This window comes from Gymnoscopelus microlampas (genome assembly GCF_963454915.1).
Source record: "Gymnoscopelus microlampas genome assembly, chromosome: 4".
In the NCBI taxonomy this organism is placed as follows: domain Eukaryota; kingdom Metazoa; phylum Chordata; class Actinopteri; order Myctophiformes; family Myctophidae; genus Gymnoscopelus; species Gymnoscopelus microlampas.
Genome location: NC_139941.1, coordinates 45,212,998 through 45,233,045, shown reverse-complemented (window position 1 = coordinate 45,233,045; position 20,048 = coordinate 45,212,998). Strand labels below are relative to the sequence as shown.

At 42.3% G+C, this 20,048-nt stretch overlaps 1 protein-coding gene across 2 annotated transcripts; it reads left to right on the top strand.

Annotated features, from left to right (window-relative positions):
- Positions 1-330: 330 nt before the first annotated feature.
- LOC311043808 (folylpolyglutamate synthase, mitochondrial-like) lies at positions 331-12,400 on the top strand. Of its 2 annotated transcripts, none has more exons than XM_084055175.1 (15): positions 331-585; positions 1,386-1,508; positions 2,263-2,316; positions 2,563-2,627; positions 4,498-4,612; positions 6,315-6,392; positions 6,842-6,903; positions 6,991-7,093; positions 7,189-7,266; positions 7,728-7,881; positions 8,285-8,368; positions 9,109-9,256; positions 10,175-10,250; positions 10,523-10,586; positions 11,032-12,400. In XM_084055175.1, exons 1-15 carry the CDS (start codon positions 535-537, stop codon positions 11,427-11,429), a joined length of 1,653 nt encoding a protein of 550 aa, XP_083911301.1. In that variant the 5' UTR covers positions 331-534; the 3' UTR covers positions 11,430-12,400. The 2 variants fall into 2 exon arrangements, with proteins under 2 accessions (XP_083911301.1, XP_083911300.1); XM_084055174.1 differs by having other exon boundaries at positions 11,017-12,400.
- Positions 12,401-20,048: the final 7,648 nt, after the last annotated feature.

Below are 20,048 nucleotides of genomic sequence, written 5' to 3'. Positions count from 1 at the left end.
AAATTGTAGCATTATTAATTGCCTCCTCCAGGCCGGTACCAGCGCTCTCTGTGGCACCACACACACAGTGCACTCCATTCATGCAATCTCACTACAACGTTACGTCAACTGCTAACCTCGCTTCACCCGTGCGAAGCCTGGTTTCTATTGCGAATCAACCGGTGTGATCCGGTCTAAAGCCCGCCTACTGTATCCGGTTATTTGCTCGCGCACATACATGGAAGAAACGTTTCCGTATCCGGTATAGACCCAGACCGGATCAGCAACTTGCAAAGCAACTTGATCCTAGTCTCTAGTCAACTGCTGAGTTGTCCGCTGTGTGCGCGGATGTCGTGAGACCGTCCGAGCTGATCCCACGAGTTGTTTGTTAATCGATCGCTCCGCTCGTGCTCGTTTAGTAACGGTTCTACAACCAGTGATACTTCTGAGTATTTATTTTCTTTTCACTGTGGTCAGCCAGTCCGTGCATGAAATTCAAATGTAACGCGCTGCTGCTACTATGTAACAGAGAGCTACAAGCGGCTGTGATCAGACATGCCTCCCGCACTAGGTTTACCTGTCATCTCGAAGATCAAAGGTTTTCACGTGCGTATTCTACTTTCTTCTCACCGGCTACTATGGCACGTTCAACGTCCTAGCCTTGGATCAAGACCATCATAGTATTTTATCGAGTCGAATTTTACTTTCGTATCTATGATAGTCTTGGTCTCTGCCTCCCTATAAGACATCAGACATCCGCGCAGAAAGCCCGTACTTCTCCGTACATGAAAATAAAAAGATATATTAAGTGCTGACCCTGTAGCCACGAATATTAACTCGACATTGGGAACCCGTGTGCACTGTATTAGCCCGTATTTTTCAATAGATATGTGTTTTAATCCCGCGTGTGTTGGATTCTGTCGGAAATTCCCTCAATGGGTGGTAGTGGCGGGGCGCATCAGGTGACAGCTGGTATGACACTCAGTGTAAACAGTAAATATACGAGGGGGGGAAATGGCGTTCAGGCACAGACGGGTTTAAAACCCAGATCTATTGAGAAATACGGACTAATACAGTGCAGAAAGATTCCGAATGCTGAGATAACATCCGGGGCTACCGGGTAAGCACCTTATACTTTCCATTTGCACATGTTCGGAGAAATACGGACTTTAAGGGTGGATGTCCAGTGACATTTGGGGGGTAAAGACCAAGACGATCATAGGCTTGCAAATGTCATAAAAATCGATAAAATACATCTATGATATTCTTGATCCAAGGCTATAATAGGATATATCTTACAGTGTTACATTTGTGGTCAAGATGTGAGGGAAACAATTTCACATGCTTGTGTTATTTGGGTTGATATGTAGGCTTCGTGTTGTGTGTATTTCTGTTTCTGTCTGCAGGGAGCTGTTCGTGTCCTTAACTCCTTGCAGAGTAATGTTTTGGAACGTTTGCGTAGAAAACAAGACAATCCAGAATGCCAGCTCCTGGATATGTACACATTTCTCTCTCGAACCGGGCTCGCTGTGAGTATGTACAGAATTATGTGAAACATGCACCACGCGTTGAGTGACAGCACGTGAAGTTGGTTACATGATCTCTGTCCCTTACTACGTTTCCCCGCCCCCTTGACCTGAATTTAACTTTTACTCCTGTTCCAGTAATAAGATGTCAGTAATTCAGCCAGGGGTCTTCAACGTTTTCATGCCATGGACCCCTAGCTGAGAGAGAGATGAAGCAGGGACCCCCACTACATATCGTATAAACTTGTGTGGCAGATTAAACTTTTCCATAGATTTCATAGCTTAATAGACTTGTTTGACAGACATTATGTTTTCTATTAGTGTTGGATTCACGTTAACGTGTATTTTTAAGACAGTTAACCTTTTTAAACCCTCAATATTTTGTCAACTTGACCGTTGGCTCTGTACTTTCCCTTTGTTTTTTCCCTCCACACCAACTCTCTGAAAATAGGCGATCTCCAAGCTCACAGCGCCTTGCAGCACAAGGTGTTGTGAGCTTGTAGATCTGCTATAGGCGTTGTGAGCTTGTAGATCTGCTATTTTCGGCTATTGTCATCACACATAGATTTAGCGCACCCCCTGAAGTAACTCTGAGGACCCCCTTGGGGTCCCGGACCCCCTGTTGAAGACCCCTGCAGTGTGTAATTATGTTGTATTTTCATTTTTATTTGATATATTTGTTGATATATATTTTAACCATTGCTAAGTGTTTCAGTCAAAACAAACTTTTTTTTTTTTTTTATCTTCTTCACTTTAGGTGCAAGAGCTGGACAAGCTGAACATAATCCATGTGACAGGAACCAAAGGAAAGGTATGAGTGACTCCAACTGATTATTATCACATCGGCCAGTAGGCCTACATTTAGAAAAGTGTGTCTGTCATACAGCCCAGCATTGTTGAAATGTTCTCTCCTTTTTAAATGATCTTAATTACTGGTAAAATTGCATAATAGTTGGTTTATTTTGGTATGGCCAAAGGTTTAAATAAATGTTTACATATATACCATATATCAATCTCATTTAAGTATAAAATAAAGCATGCTTTATTTATCTTCCAGGGATCAACCTGTGCGTTCACAGAGAGAATCCTCAGGAATCATGGGCTTCGAACTGGATTTTACAGGTATTACAGTATATACAGTATATTCCCAATGGAAATGTGTTAATTCACTGTTTCAATATGATAGTTCTTCCAAGACATATTATACAAGCATGTAACATCCATGTGTCTGAAGGGCATATAGCTCGAAACGTCACCGGGGCACTCACTCATTCAATATTTTTTAAACTGGAGCCCAATGGCAAGCAGTTTTCTTTCGTTCTAGTTTGTTTCGGTTTGGTATCGGATGTGCGTGTTTCTTCTTACTAATTATACATCCATAAACTGTCATATCATAATGCAGATTCATAAACACAGGGGTTGTGACATTTGAAAGCAAAAGGCTTCAACCTGTTAGCCTGATGTTGAACTTTGCCTCACTGGGCCGTGGCTGTCTGATCATGTAAATGGTTAACCTGTGATGTTGTTTGTGGAGCCACGTGGACTAGTCTAAAGATAATCCCATGGCAAGAGTTTATCTGTGTTGCTTTGAGAGGCTAGTAATATTACACCAATCTGATGTCCCCTTTGTGCAGGCATTTGCTTAAACCAGGGGTCTTCAACAGGGGGTCCGAAATCCCTAGGGGGTCCTCAGAGTGACTACAGGGGGGCCGCCAAATGTTTGTGTGATAGGATGTATTTTTTTCCTCTATGAAAAAGTTTAATCTGCAACACAATTTTATACAATATGTAGTGGGCGGTCCCTGCTTCATCTCTCTGTCAACTAAGGGGTCCTTGGCCTGAAAAACGTTGAAGACCCCTGGTTTAAACCACATGAACCCTAGGGTCCCTATTCTGGCGCCAACAGTTTACAACAACGTGTTGCAATGTGAGGTGTTTGTGAGCTTGCAGATCGGGTATTTAAATGCAATATATGTATATTAATAACAATATTCCAGGATTGATCGAGCAGTTCTACGACTTGGCCTTTACTTCAGAGAATGTTCTACATACAACAGATATCCTCAGATATCAAATAATCACCCTCTGATGGCATGCAGTTTTCCCAATGTTCTTGACATTTTCGGAAGCTTCCATTGTAAGGTGATTGAGTTCATGTTCATAATATGGATGGATGGCACGTGACCCTTCTTATCAGCTTAATGTAGATTTTTGGGAACAGAACAAATTGCATTGGCCTAGGTCATGTGAATATAGAGGGTGTATTATTACAGAAATTAGTTTCTCAGCCAAGAATTCTTGAATGGAGAAAGCAGTGTGTTGAGTTTGCATTGTGATGGTGCATAAACCTTGCACCATTTTCACAGATTTCCATTACCTTTATCCCTCAGTGAAACAAAACCGCTTTATAAAATGCCTGATTGCCCGTCTGACCACTTTGTACCACGTCCTGCATTAGACCTGATCCTCTACTTAGAGGATGGTAAACTGGCACGCTCGGCTGACATGTTGTGACACATCTAGTCTAGTGCGTGAAACCACCTCATGCATCAGGTTATTGTTGTATTCACCTGCATCAAATTATTCAACATGCTCATTTTTTAAATGAAATGGTTTGAATGTTTCACAGGTTTATGTTATCTCTACAGCTTGTCACTGAAAGTGGTCTAGGCCCACTGTTCTATTCTTTGACAAGTGTACTCTTGAGTAGACAGAGAGAGTATGTGCTGACATTTCATGTTCATATACTCATATACATTTACTCTTAAGCATTTGTTTGGAATACCAGATGGATTGAGTTTCCAGCATCCAGGCAATTCTGGAAAGTGTGCTAAATTAACTAATAATCTCCCTGACATTGTTTAAACTTAATATGGATTGGATTGCACTACACTACAGTATATGCCAACCGCACCCATCTGGAACCCCAAGGTGTATTAACACTAAGAAACACATGTAAACACATTTTAACCCAGATCTGGTTACCCAACAGCTCTCCACACCTGGTTCATGTCAGAGAGAGAATACGCATAAATGGACAGCCGATCAGCAAGGACCTTTTCACCAAATACTTCTGGGACGTCTATGAGCAGTTAGCTGTGACAAAGGTAGGTTTTATAGACACCAGTTATCAAAATCAGGATTGACTTTATTGACCCAGTGCTGTGATCTAGGGACATGTTGAAAACCTTTACACACAACAATTGCACAGAAGAATGTACAGGCAGACAGGATGCAAGACATTACATCACATACTGTATGAGTCAATAGGACAGTGCAAGCCATACAAAATGGCAAGTTATACTGTACAACATCATAGCCAGAGTTCACTTTAGAGTTACGCTCGTAGATTTGATCCACTCACTTCAATAGCTGTTATTGTCTCTGCCAGGCCGAAGGCATTGTGGAGAGTATGTTTTCGTTCCCGTCACGCTGTGTGTGTCCCCCCCTAGCCAAGCTAACATTGGTCAAGCTTCACGTGACACGTGACAATATGTTGTCACCAATACTTTTGATTGGCTAGCGAGACGCATGACGAAATAAAATCCTATAAATAGGTGTGTCACTTCCAAAAAACGTTCATGTTTTTGGAAGTGAGGTAACATTGGTCAAGCTAACGGGATCAAGCTAACATTGGTCAAGTGACACGTGACAATATGTAATATAAATAGGTAAGACAGGATTAATCAGGAACAGTACTGGCGGAGACCTGTGCTCCGAGGAGCACATTTTCTAGTCTACTGTTGATTTTATGTTATCAAGATGTTATCTGTTGTGTTATGCAATACTTATCTTTCCTAGCCCCCCAACATCTAATCTCATTTACAAGGTTCCATCTGCATTTAGTGTGTGTTTGCGATATTGAGCATAACTAGCCTGCACAGAGCTATTTGGTTTTGGTTTCTTTATTTTTTTTTAGCTCTGGTAGATTTGTCTGGTTTCCAGGCTAGGGCATAACATTTTGCAGATTCCATATGGAAAAACATTTATGCTTTTCAATTAGATTAGTTTTTTCCGACTTAGAGTAACATGGAAGAAAATGCTACTTTAACCACTTAAGCCCTATTTCAAACTCGATCATGATGCGCTGTGAGCTTTTACATAATCTATGTTCACTGTTTGGGAAGAATTATGTAAAATCTTTGAAAACATTTTGCTCATAATGCCCCCAAAAAGGGGACTGCATGTTGAAGGTGTTTTTTTTTTTTTTAACATCTGTTTATTGCAGTTTTTTTTTTTTTTCACATAGGAATTTTTCAAAAAAAATCGACAGCAGGATTTGCACAGATAAAGAAAATACAAAAAAACAACATGAAACAAAACAGAGACATACAAAACACAACAACAACATACACAACTTAACTAAACTGAATGACATACAAACAACATGAGGCTGATGACAGTACACATCCAAAGGGCAAAACGAACAGCATCAAGATCTAGTAAAATATAAAGGCATACAACAGGTACCACTCCGGGGGCAACACGACACTATATTCACTCAAGTCATCTCATCTAGCAACCCAATAATAGGTGCCCAGATTTTCTGAAATAGGGGCTCCCTATCAGAAAGAGTGAACCTTATCCTCTCCAGGTGCAACACTCCTCCCAGCTCCCTTAGCCACATATTGATTGTCGGGGGTTTCTCTGATTTCCAGGCCTGTAGAATTAACTTCCTGGCTAACAAGGTAGATAGTGAGATAGCCTGGTTTACATATTTACTGAGGGCCATTCCTGGTTCCACAATTCCAAAAAGAGCTGTCAAAGGGATGTTGAAGGTGGTTAACCAATGTTTCTATCATTCTATAGGATGACCATGGAGGAAGTATGCCCTTCTATTTCCAGTTCCTCACATTGATGGCCTTCCACGTTTTTCTCCTGGAAAGGGTGAGGTTTCAGTTGGACACACACACACACACACACACACACACACACACACACACACACACACACACACACACACACACACACACACACACACACACACACACACACACAGGTTCTCAAATTGCGCAACTAGGGGTCCTTTAAGGGGGTTCCCCAGCAAAATGAGGGACAGTTTAAACTTAAGCCCTATTTTATGTCTTTGGCTATTTGAAAATAGTCGACCAACAAGCTCACAATGATGAATATATTGACAAATCTTCTCTTCTCCGGGGTCTGTGGCACAAAATCCTTTCAAATGGGGCTTTGCGGCCAAATACATAATATTTGGGGGTCCTTCAAATGAAAATGTTTGAAATCCACTGCCCCTACACAGCATACCACACATAGCTGTGACAGAGCCCTCCGCCCGAGGGCCAAACCACCCTCACTGACATGTCTCTGTGTGACAGGTGGATTTAGCGGTCATTGAAGTGGGGATTGGAGGGCAGTATGACTGCACAAACATTGTCAGGTAGGACTTGCAGGCATTGAAAATGTATTTGGAGGTTGGGATCCGTGGCTTTTCTGAAGGTTGGTCAACACTATTTGTGGTTCACAGGAAGCCCTGGGTGTGTGGCATCTCGTCTCTAGGTATCGACCACGCCAGTTTGCTTGGAGAAACCGTGGAGAAGATTGCTTGGCAGAAGGCTGGCATATTCAAAGTATGTGATAAAAATATAGAATATTTGTTTCACTGAGCGTTTTTTCAGCAATGTTCATACATCTGTCTGATACCCGTCTCCGTCTGTGTCTCTAGCCTGGTGTCCCAGCCTTCACTGTCAGGCAGCCATCAAGCCCTCTGAATGTTCTGCAGGACAGGGCTGAAGAGATCGGGGTGAGATGTCTTCTTCACTCTTCATTTCAGCAAGGCCATTGCACTCCAGCAAGCCTGTGTGTACTGTATAATATGAACTGAAATAGCAACAGTTCATTAATTAAAAAGAGTTCTCATTTGCATCATGAGCTATGGATATGACAATCATATCCATATGATTCATAACCTTTGGCCAATAAAAATACAGAAAACTGAGGCTTACTTCAACACACACGACCAGGACAGCCAATAAACAATTAACTATACAGCAAATCACAACTGTGTACAATGTGTACACAGCCTATCTCAAGACAAGCAAAACCACTTGACAATTATGTGTAAGATAATCATAAACGCTAGACAACACATTCTCACACCTAATTTCAGCAGATGTAAGATCCCGCAGTTCCAGTTGATGAGCTGCTAAAACTAATGTCTTAATTCGTAAACAAACGTGTTGTTTACTTTGTATGTCTTTGTAGTGTCCTCTGCGGGTGTGTCCAGAGCTGGAGGAATATGAATCTAAAGGCCCGCCTCTCTGTCTGGGCTTAGCTGGACAGCACCAACATGGGAACGCTTCACTAGCCCTGCAGCTCAGTCACAGCTGGTTACAGCGCCAGAAGGCGGAGCGAACAGGTGGAGTGTGACCTTGAATCACTCCTTGGAAAAGTGCCAATACAGCAACTATATCAACACAAAAGATATAATTAGCTGACTTACATGGTATAGAGGTCTTAAACAATTCGAGTGTTATCGCGGCTGCTGGACATCCTGCTGTATTATACAGTGCATGACTTTCAGGGACACCTTTTATTTAGTTTAATAGTTAAAGCATTATGTTTAAATGATATTGTTGAAAACAACTTGATGGTAACTAGATATTCCCTGTGCGCTCCTTGATTGCCCTTTTAGGTTGCTCATAGTCTTCTCCTCATAGTCGATGAATTTTTGATACGTTTGTGTGTTAAGCGTTATTAGAAAATGCATTGTAAATATGAATAATTCAGATCCTGGGGCTCACCCATTTGGTTCCTTGCAGACGGATTCCACTCAACTCCAACAGCGGGGCAGAGACCGGGCTCCCAGGCAACTGCGTTCCAGCCCAGCATGACGATGCAGAAAGGTGAATATGAGCTTTATAACCTGGCATATGTCTCCATTCAGAGTTTACCGTTTGCCATGGAAAATAGCACCCATAAATAACTGTGTCCTAAGGCGGGGGGGAACACAGCTGGTAAAACTACTGTAGATAAAAGTACCTGATTAAAGGGTCTTTCCACTCTCCCTTCTCTGCCCCCCCTGTCCTCACCTTTTTCTTATCCTCCTTACTCTTCCCTTTCCTACTTACTTCCTTTTCTAATTTCATCCTTTCTCTCCTCTGCCCACCTTAAAGGAGAATTTTGGACTACGTTTTTCTTACCTTTTCTATGATGTTATGATATCTTAGGATGAACAGAAGTCTCGTTAGACGAGATTGAAATCTCGAGATTTCAATCTCGTCTAGCGAGACTTAGGTTTTTTTTTTTTTTTGGTTGCATAGTGTTCTGTAACTATGAACATCAGATTTCACAAAAAAAAAGCTATTAAAATATGTGATTTAACGCAAGGCCTATCCGCGCACATTTTAAGCTGTGGCGGACCCGGGATGGAGTTATGAAAAATTTCTACTGTACCATTCATCCTAAGATATCATAACGTCATAGAAAAGGTAAGAAAAACTTAGTCCAAAATTCTCCTTTAACCTGGCTACATTCCCGCTAACCTGGCATGTTGGCTCCTGTATTACTCCTCTCTCCCCTTCATATCATTACATGTCATTCCCGTCTATTCATGACCTCCTCTCTCCTTCCTAACCCCCTCCAGGCCTGCAGGAGACAGAATGGCTTGGCCGGAGTCAGACAGTGAGTCACGGTCCTGTGTCCTACTACATAGACGGGGCTCACACCACAGACAGCATCCAAGCCTGTGCCCGGTGGTTCACACAGGAGACGCAGCGGGGAGACGTGTCTAGGTAAGACACACACACCCTTTAGAGAAGATTGCTGGTGACCCATTAAGACCTGAAGCCGATTCTACAAATGTCATCTAAATCCTAACTTTAAAAAAAAAAACGTATGTAAAAAAACGTATGTTACAGTCAGTGGTTCTCAAACCTTTTCATGTCAAGGACCCCAAAATGATATGTATTTGGCCGCGGACCCCCATCTCAAAATATATTGTTCCAGGGACCCCCAGAAGCAAAGATTTGAGTTTAAAATTTTCGCTTTAAAATAATATATATTCAAAGATTTGCACTCATTTTCACGATTTTTCAAAAATAGGAGATCTACAAGCTTGTAGCGCGGCACTCGGTGCCGCGCTATGAGCTTGTATATCTGCTATTTTTTGAATAGCCAAAAGTGTAAAATAATGCTTTTTAGCTCAAATCTAAAAATGACACAGTTCCAGGTCTTAATGGGTTAAGAGGAGGAAGTGTGTAATTCTTATTGTAAAATATATTTGTTTTCCGCACAGTTGCCGGGTGCGTAATCAGCCTTTAGCATGGCCCGATTACCCAACCAAGCATGTTGAATCGACGCCAGAGCTTGTTGGGGAGGGGGAGAGCTTTCTGTTTTGCTGTTGAGCTTGGGCAAATTAGAGTCCGGGTATCATCAGATAATCCGTAATTCATTAGCGGGCACACAGACACAATAATGAAGCTGTAACATTAAATGAGTTTTGTAACGAGTCGACTCATACATAACTGTGTCTATGACTTGCTTACTTCCTGATATTCAATTACCAGTATGATATGGGTGAAAATGAAATAACTTAAATGCACCAAAACATTTAACAAACTGCACATCCATTGTGGAACATAATCCAGTGTACATTTTTATTGCTCACTCATTCGCCATGTCTTTCTCTCTCTCCCTCACTCCTCAAACAGGAGTCGTGGAATTAGAGTTTTGCTGTTCAACACAACAGGAGACAGGGATTCCGCTGCCTTGCTCAAACTTCTAGTGGTGAGAGTTCAAGTTCAGCATACATCGATCAATCAATTAATTCACGCACACACGCACACACGCACACACACACACACACACACACACACACACACACACACACACACACACACACACACACACACACACACACACACACACACACACACACATTCAATCTTCTCTACCTTCTGATGAAGGAGAAATGTATAAAAGGTTTTGTATGTTTGTATCATTTGTTTTACAAAATATCATCACAATGCAAAACCTGGCTGTTTTTCTGTATGTTGCAGCCTTTCCAGTTTGACTATGCAGTTTTCTGCCCCAATGTAACTGAAACGCATACAAACAACACAGGTAAGGTCATATATCGTCATATGATGAATAGTGAAAATATTCTACCAGCTCACAATGCATTGCATTACGATGTCTTATGAGCTTGTAGATTTGCTATTATAGTAGAACACATTTTTCTTCTTTTTTTCTTCTTTGTTGTGAGCTTGTAGATCAGCTATTTCTGGCGAATATTCCCGCCAGAATAGGGGACGCTAGGGTTCAAATGGTTAAAGACATTGGAATGATAATTGGACCCAATAAATAAACACCAAGACACTTTCATTCTTTGTCCTTTGAAGTGGCACACTGAATTACAATTATAACAATTAAAACCAGGATTAACTTGAATCAACTCATGCAAATGGAATGGCAATATAAGTGTCATTTTTAACTGTTGTTCTACGACAGTGAGAGCAATGTCTCACGTGTTTATCATGCCTTTCCTCATTAGTGAGCTCTCCCACAGTTCAGTCCGACTCAAGCATGCCCGTGGAGCAAGTGTTAGCCCGTTGCCTGGACAACCAGAACAGCTGGCAGAGTCTGAGTGGGCCAGAAGGTCAGAGTCCCGAGCTGCTAATAGACCAACCGAACCACTATCATCATCATCATCAGCGCCATCCAGTGGCCAACTCCAGGACTCGCACCCTGGTCTTTCCATGCATCCCCAGCGCCCTCCAGTGGATCAGCCAGGGAAGAGACCCAGTCCTGGCTCCTGGGATCCCAGAGTTCTCCAGGTTGCCGGTACAGTCCACAGACTGGGCTAAAGTTCTGAGGGATGCGCCGCACATCTCTGTCCTAGTGACTGGCAGTCTGTATCTGGTGGGAGGGGTTCTCCAACACCTTGTCCCCTCGCTGGACTCGTGAGGAACCGTGGATTAGTGCAGTGGTTCTCAACAGCGGGTCCGAGGACCACCAGGTGTCCAAATGGACCCTTACAGGTCTGTAACTCTGAGAGGGTAAAAATAGAACCACAGGTCCATTTGGTTCCATTTGTACACTCTCTGAGTTAAATGAACACTGAGGATTTTACAGTGTAGAATCTACGATGTAGATGTGTAGATTGTAGTCTCTCAGAGATAAAACGTGGTATCATATGGGGGTCCGTGGACTAATACATATCAAACTGGGGCTCCTTAAAATGTAGAGATGCACAATATAAACATTTTGGCCGATATCCGATAATATGCAGGGTCAAATCGTCCGATACTGATATATTACATTATTATATATTATATTTATATTGAGCTCATTGTTGAATTTTTTTATTTTTCATTTCCAAAGCCATTAACGGTCACATTATTATTCCGTCAATATCGGTGAAATATCGGTCAATATCGGTCAATATCGGTGAAAAGATATTGAATTATTTTGACATTGGTTCGATACCGATATTGCATTTTTAATGAAATATCGTCTGATATCGATGCTACCGATTAATATTGTGCATCACTTGTTCCATTTGTACACTCAGAGTTATAGACCGGTAAGGGTGGTCCGCTGGTGATGCCTGGACCTGACGTTGAGAACCAGTGGGTTAGTGGATCTCAACCTTTGTGGTTCATGAACCCCCACCCATCCCAAAATGGCAGCAATACCTACTTGCGTTGCGTTCCACCTGTTGCTGGTGTAAATGTGCCAAGTGGATTTATGAGAGCTTTTAATGTGTTTACAAAAATCTTTACATGGACTCTCAGTGGCTGCCGCTATGTTTCACTGTGGTCCAGCGGAGGGCACTGCAGGGCTTGTATTGTACCTCATGACAGAGTCGAGGTATTGTGTTGTCTCAGTGTAACATTACCGCTTAATAAAGCCTCTTCAGGCATGACACTTGATAAGTGAGTCTCTTTCTCTTATACCAGTGATGCAGGTTAAATTATGCAGAGGCCTCAATTTACACTATATTTTATACAAAATAATGTTTCCACCAACTCATCCGTCTTACTCCAATGAGAAACCAACTATTTGAGAAATAAGTAGATCCTTTCGATAACTATTGCTGTCATGAAAATAATCCACATTATTGGTGACTACAATTTAGGCATTTGGTAGATTACTTACAATAGGAAAGGTAATCACATACATATAATGCAGAGAGACAGTGTAGTACTAGTGCCTCAAGAAAGTAGGATCCCAGGTAAACAAAGAAACTGGCATCAGTCTCAACAATCGGAATAACAATCAATACATTGAAACTATAGGATACCACGCAAACAATGAACCTAGCCTCTGTTTAAATAACATGCTATCTAAATTACATTCTTTACATTGTGGTCAAGCAAACAAACCCAAGTAACAAAAACATGAGAACGAGTGACCAAGACATGTCTGCATGGTAGCCATATCTTGGTCAATCGCTGGCATCAATCGAGACAGAAGGTGGCAGGAAGTGGTACAGGGAGAGTGGAGTGCTAGGGGGTTGAGGTGGAGTCTGAAGAGGTGAGTCTTAAGATTACAGGGGAAAATTGGGAGTGAGTCTGCAGTTCTGACTGCAATGGGTAGTTTGTTCCACAATGGGCTCTATGCACAGCAGCCATATTGGAAAGAAATTGGGCCTCTTCTTACTTACTTCACAGGTGTTACCAATGATACTAATGAAGGCTCTGTTCCATTCTGGTCAGGGTGCTGATATCGTGCATGTTGGCTCACTAGAAACACTCCATTTTGGTTCCCAAATGGCCCCTTATGGTGGGTGTGTAACGTGTCCATTTGGTTCCATTTGTACACTCTCAGAGTTATGGGGGTCCTTGAAAATAAGACAACCACTATGCCACACTAAATGGAACAGAGCCTTAATTAGTATTATTGGTAACACCTGTGAAGGAAGTAAGGCAGGGGCCCAATTCATTCCCAATATGGCTGCTGTGCATAGAGCCTATCGGAGCCAGCGGCCCAGGAGGGAGAAGAGTCTGGGATGTGTGGAGCGTTGTCCTGGGTCTTTTAGAGAAGGTTCATATGGCTATGAATTTATGAATCATTTTAGAGTCATCCCAAATATTCCTTTTTTGTTGTTTGTTTGAACAGAATCAATCATCTGTGCATTTGACTGAGGAATTTCAGGCAGCAGTCTTCAATGGTTATGTGGCATGTTGTAATGAAACCCACCCACTGTACAGCCACAGGCCTAGAGTCCACTGACAGTGGTGCCCCAAAACAGGAAAAAAAAAACGTCTGTCTCGTCTGTCTACATGCCCCCTCGGTGCATTCCCCATAATGTCTTAGCTAAGCTTACAGACAGACACAATCTTGAAAGCTAAATGGAATGCAATATTTTGACGTTAGATTCACTTTAAAAATATTACTAGAGGAAGTTCCCTCCAATCCCCTTAGCTCCACTCAATCCCTTTCATTACTTGAGCATTATTTGGGCAGCATCCTTAAACAAATGGGATTGGGCAACCAAAGGGTTAACCTGGGATGTTTCGAAGGGTTGCAGTGGGGCCCCCATTGGGGGAGGGTGGCGTGTAAGGTCCCCCTGGCTTATTAGTCGCCTCATCAAGATTATTTTGAGACAGAAGGCCGCTGGGACAGATTGAGGCCTGACAATCTCTTTATACCGTACACAGAAAACAAATATTAGCGCCGGAGGTCATATGTTTTTTTAGCTAAACCGCTGAGATTCTCATTTTAGCATCAGTTTTAGTCGAGCATAAAAAGGACATACTGTACAGTATCTTGCCGATCCCGGGCTGTCATGACTTTTTAACGACTTATAATCCTGAGTGAAAGAACAGAGTAGCACAAAGGCACCTATAGAGAACACCCGGTGATAAAGCAAACAGGAAAAGGCCACAGTTGGTCCGTGAATCACAATTGATTGTGCTAATCTGGTATTACAGCAGCCTGAGTAATTAGTCAAGTCACAACAGTGCTTTTTGTTCTAGTGAGCCACTGTCAGGCAAACAACATTTCTCTTTCAACCACAAACTTCAGGGATTTGGTTGTGTATCTTGCTCCGCTCTTTAAGAAGATTGCATGTCTTCGAATCCTCTTACAGGGACTCCCAGGACCCTGACTAATGCCCCTATGAGGAAGTGCAATGCTGCAGATATCACAGAGATGCATCATATCTCATCTCTGGTGTACATTTGCTGCGTTTTTTAAACCTTTATTCATCTCGGGGAAGGTTTGCTGAGCAGGTATGTTCTTTTTCTGCAACACCTTGCTTTATTGTCATACAATTAAACATACACACACACACACACGGGAGCTGCTCAGTGCAAACAATATTTTACTGTTGGTCGCTGAACAACACCACTGGAGGAAGTTAGAGGTTAAGTGCCTTGCTCTGAGGCACCTTAGCAGTCGTGGGAGGTGAGTTTTGTTTACCAAAACTATATACAGTTTATGCATTTTACTCAGTTATTTTTTTTAGTACAAGGAGAGGCAAGAACCCACTGAGGGATGTCTTCATGGCCATATACCTAAATAAAGATCTAGTTCACAGTATAAACATTTCAAAAACATTACAATGTTACCCCAAAAGATTAAGAAAATATAATTTACAATATTACATCAGAAGAACAAAAGAAGGGTATAGAGTGCATGGGAAAGGAGTAATATTAATTTACTTTCCCCATTCCCCACTTTTCCTTCCACTGAGATTCAAAATGACCATCTTTCTCTGTCTCTACCCTCTTGGTTTTGAGTTTTGACACAAGACAATCGACAAATAAAACCCTTCCCTGTTTTCCCCCCTTTTTTCATGCTACAGTTCAACAGTTGCGGGTGCAGAGGGACATGAGACAGACACGGTGGATGAATACCCGGCCGGCAGTCTTAGTTCTACCAGCATTCTTTGTTGACAGGGCAAAAGAAAAGGGGGGGTGGGGCGGGCATAGCGGTGCCGTGAAGTTAAAGGGTCGCCAAGCAATTGGTCTTCTAGGTGCTGGTGTTGTTTAGGGTCCGACATAAATGAATGGACATTCAGCTGCTTTAGCTGTAAGGTTGTTGTGGGAGGGGAAGGCCCCCCTGTGTGTGTGCGCGCGCATGCATGTGTGCACAAGGAAATGTGTGGGCATCTGGACACAAATGAAGAGGCAATTTATGTGTGTGTGTGTGTGTGTGTGTGTGTGTGTGTGTGTGTGTGTGTGTGTGTGTGTGTGTGTGTGTGTGTGTGTGTGTGTGTGTGTGTGTGTGTGTGTGTGTGTGTGTGTGTGTGTGTGTGTGTGTGTGTGTGTGTGTGTGTGTGGTATGTCTTTTAGGGGAGGACAGGCCAGAGATGAGATGGAGTATCTACTGCAAATCTCCTGTCTGGGTCTTTATAAGCAGCCCCATAAATTACAAGGTAGGCCGTTCCCTCCCCTCTCCGAGAGAAGGTGGGAAGTGTCAAATGGTACTTGGCCCGTAGAAAACCCAGACAATGAGGCCATCTCCCACTCTCTCTCTTGCCATTCAAAACCATCTTTTAAATTACATTTAAAAGTCCATTTTATGCCACTGTTATCAGTTGTTTACATTGTGAAATCTTCAGTGTTAATTTAACATTGAGAGTATACAGATGTAAACAAATGGACCTGTAAGGGAGTTAGATTAACACTGAGGATGTTATTGTGTGTATGCACCTGTACAGTAGATTGTCATTTGTCCTTTTCAAATTTGAATGTGATCGTGGGAATTTTAGATTGCTTATCCTAATGCTTAATATTTGTTTACCACTTCTTAAGCCCTATTCATACCTTTGCAAATATAGGTGAACTATTAGGTTATTTAGTTTATAACTTTTGGCCTAATGACATACCCAAAATAGGAATGCCAAAGAACACAATTTTTATATATATATTTTTAGAATTAAAGAAAGACTTGGTGTTTGTGTGCTGCTGTAGCTGTCTCTCTGAGGCAGGTGTTTGTGTGCTGTTGTTGCTGTCTGTCTATCTGTGGTCAAAGTGTTAATAGACAATCAGTTACAGCCTCAGTGGGCAGTAACTGATTGTCATGAAGCTCAATTACCACTCAATGGATGAATTAGCATCAGCTGCTCATTAACCCCCCCCCCCTCCCCCCTGTAAAATACCACCCACACTGTTTCCTCTGTAAATGTTTTGTGGGGGTAATATTATTTGGTTTTGATTGGATGGTTTGTTTACTCACCTTTTGGTGTAAGTTTTGGCTGTTGCCTAGGTTATGGGTCTGTAACCATTGTGACCTGTGTATTTTACTGTGATAAAGAAACCTTATTTCTACACAGTTGGGTAGTAGTCTCAAGCCTACTATCTATTCCACAATCAACGAATATTACAGAGATCCTGTAAAAGTTCAGAACAGGAATCTGTCATCTGCTATTCAGACCGGAAGGGTATTCGACCAGTTACCGACAGTGCAGTGTTCATGGAAATGTATCATTATATATTATATATCTTTAAAATATAGTTTTGAATTTCCATTTCTGTTAAACAGCCTTACAAAATCATGTGCTGTGAGTTTGTTGTTCGGCTATTTTGGAAAATGTTCAAAACTTCTTTTTAATGTCTTGAATTTTCTTTTGAAATGTTCTCCTATAATGACGTGCCCGAAATAGGGACACCAGGTTATACGTGGTTAAGAAAGATGAATATGCCTTTCCCGCACCACTCAATGTGTTGCCAAGCCGACACCGACACCCCTGGGACCTGAGTTTTGTATCTGTTGTCAAAACACTATTGTCACCCCCTGTCCCATACTCTCCTTACTATCAGTTGTTTGTGTCTGTGATCTTAGGAAATGAAGGCAGCTTTTTACTGTAGCATGCACTGTATGTTACTGTGACAAAGCAGCCAGCTGTCAGTTTCCATACAATGCTGCTGTAAATGAGCAGGTATTCTTTGTATCCTGTCAAAACTGTGATGTCCCACGGAAGTCCAATGTGTCACATCGCATAATTGCTTTAAACATGATTCATGCCCAAATGTCCATGTTTGTTTGGCCACACAGATCACTATACGCGAAGTAGATTCCGCCCCAAAGCCTGTTCTTTACTACAGGCAGTGGTATTTGGCAGTGCAGTGTATAGTACAGTACATTATTTTACTATCTGTACTTTACTTGACAAATCTTGACTCCACTAAGTAGGAAGGGATCAAATACATTATGAATGAACCACTTAAGCCCTATTTCAAATACTATAGTGAAAATAGCAGATCTACAAGTATCGACTATCTTTTAACTCAAGTATAGATTTGACAGAGGAACTTCCAGTTGTAGTTGAGTCATATTTGACCAGGAGTATCTATATACTTTGACTCAAGTACTGGGCTTGAGTACTTTGTCCACCATTGACTACATGTCTATGGTACGGTAGTGATGATAAGCTGAACACCAGCTTGGGAGCAGCAGGGGTTGTCACTAGATGGCCATCGTAGAAAGGACATACTACGTCCTGCCGGAACGCCCTCCCCTGATCCTTAACCTACTGTAACCACTCCAAACCCGTGCCAAAACGTAACTCTGTTTTGATTGATTGATTGAATACTTTATTAGACAGAAACAGCATGAGGTACAGTCAGACATTTGAGCTAAAAGGATAACACAGAAGTGAGTTTACCTCCCCTTTTGGCCTCCTGAAAGATGGATTTTCAGGCCTGTTTTGAAGGAAGCCAGTGATCCACATTTTTTAAGGGATGGTGTCAGGGCATTCCGCACTGTGGTGGCAGTGCAGTAGAAAGAGAATTTACCCATGTTTGTTCGATCTATAGGTGGGTGGTACCAGGTCGTTCCCTCTGGTATTGTGGCTGTGGGTGTCCCTCACTTTGCTGAGGTAGTTAGTCAGGTATGAGGATAATGAGGGCATTGAAGGCAGAGCTCCCTTGACCATCTTGACAACCAATCCCATTTTGAATTGCTTAACCCTGTCTTCTACCCTGAGCCTGTGTCATACAGTGCCTAACCTTAGCATAAGTTAAATAATTAAAGTCATGCCTAAACTTAACCCGGCACTTCCATCCTTTCTAGGGTTGCCATCTAGTGACGAGCCAGCAGTGGTGACAGATTGGGTGGCTTGTAGATATTATGTTGCTATATGGTATGATGAGAACCCTGCATTGTGGTTTGTCTGGGTACTGGATGAGAAGTGATCTGGAAGTGTCACTGCTGTTAAGTAGATCTGGTCCTGGAAGGTTGCTTTATCAGGCCTTTTAAAAGGCCAAACAAGCCCGATAAGACTCACAAGACATGAGATAAGTTGTCCTGCAGCCGTTCTAAAACTTCAAAACTCGTCCACCGTAACAGGATATGTAATGTAGAAATGTGTCTAATTTTCTTCCTCCTTTAAACCTGAAAGTGGTCAAGTCAGTGAATTGGATGAGTTTATTTCACTGTTTCCAATGCAGGTTACATTTCCTCCAAGAATTTAGTTGAGACAAGTGACGTTATCTTGAAAGAAGACAGATCAGCCCACGAATAGTCTCAAGATAGTGTCACTTGGGATAGTGATTCCAGAAAATTCTTGGGGCAAGTGGATTTGCATTGGAAACTAGCCAAAATATTGCATACATACAATATAAATATGTTTCACTTGTTTCAAGAAAGTATAATTTGTGTCACTGAATGAAAACTGAATGACTCCTAGAGGGACATGTTTTCTGCTGGGAAAGATTCCTTTTCATTTACTCTCACTGGAGGTGAATACTGGAGTATGAAGGAATGCGATTTGTGAATTCCCAGCATAAATCTTTTCTGCCCACACTGACATCAGTATTGGTCTGGGTCCAATATAGGGAGTAGACCATATCAAGCTGACACTTAATTATATAAACTTGGTTTTCCTTTCTTTTCTTTTCTTTATTCCTGAAACAGACGATGTCTGCATTTTCTAAATGATGCACAGTATAAAGTCAATCGTTGCATGTTTAGAGACGGTACATACTGTATATCAGCCTTTACTTTACCATACAGATAGTATCTTCGGTGATAAAAACATGACACAATTCTGAGTCAGGTCAGACACGCACAAATCACAGACAGAAGGCAATTGTTTTGATCTCACGGGCAAAAAGAAGTACTCTTCTTGACATCTTCAAGCCTGTTCTTTGTCTGGCCCGGCCTGGGTAAGGAAAGCCCTGGTAGCCCTGTGTGTATTTTTCTATTGTGCCATTGCTTTAATGAAAGCAGCAGCCAGTCACTGAGGAATGTGGAGCGTTCGGTGCTGCGCCGTGGTCTGCCAGCAGACTAGATGCACATTTGCATGTTTTGTGAGGGAGAGAGCTGAAGGAGCCTCCGTCTCTGCTCACCACCGCGTGCCAAGTGTTTAATTAAACTTTGTCCTCCCAGTCGCAGCAGGTTGAAGTTAAGCCTAGATGCACCCGGGGGCTCAGGGCTGGGATAGGGTTGGGGGCGGGCGGGGGGGTCAGGAAGGACTCAGCCCAGCTGCCACGGGGGGCTCTGTGCCGCCCGACAAGGTGTTGGAGCGCGGCAGGATAAGCCCCCTGCTCGCATAGCTGGGGGAGGGGGATGGCGAGTGGGGTATGTGGAGGGGGGGGGGGGGGGGGGGGGAGTTAGCGTGCCATTGATCAT

Excerpts from the sequence above, each read along its gene's own strand:
- LOC311043808 (XM_084055174.1), top strand. The coding sequence starts at position 535 with ATGCCTCCCGCACTAGGTTTACCTGTCATCTCGAAGATCAAAGGTTTT. Across the intron at positions 2,317-2,562 it reads TGACAGGAACCAAAGGAAAG|GGATCAACCTGTGCGTTCAC; the intron begins GTATGAGTGACT and ends TTTATCTTCCAG. Across the intron at positions 7,094-7,188 it reads AGAAGGCTGGCATATTCAAA|CCTGGTGTCCCAGCCTTCAC; the intron begins GTATGTGATAAA and ends CTGTGTCTCTAG.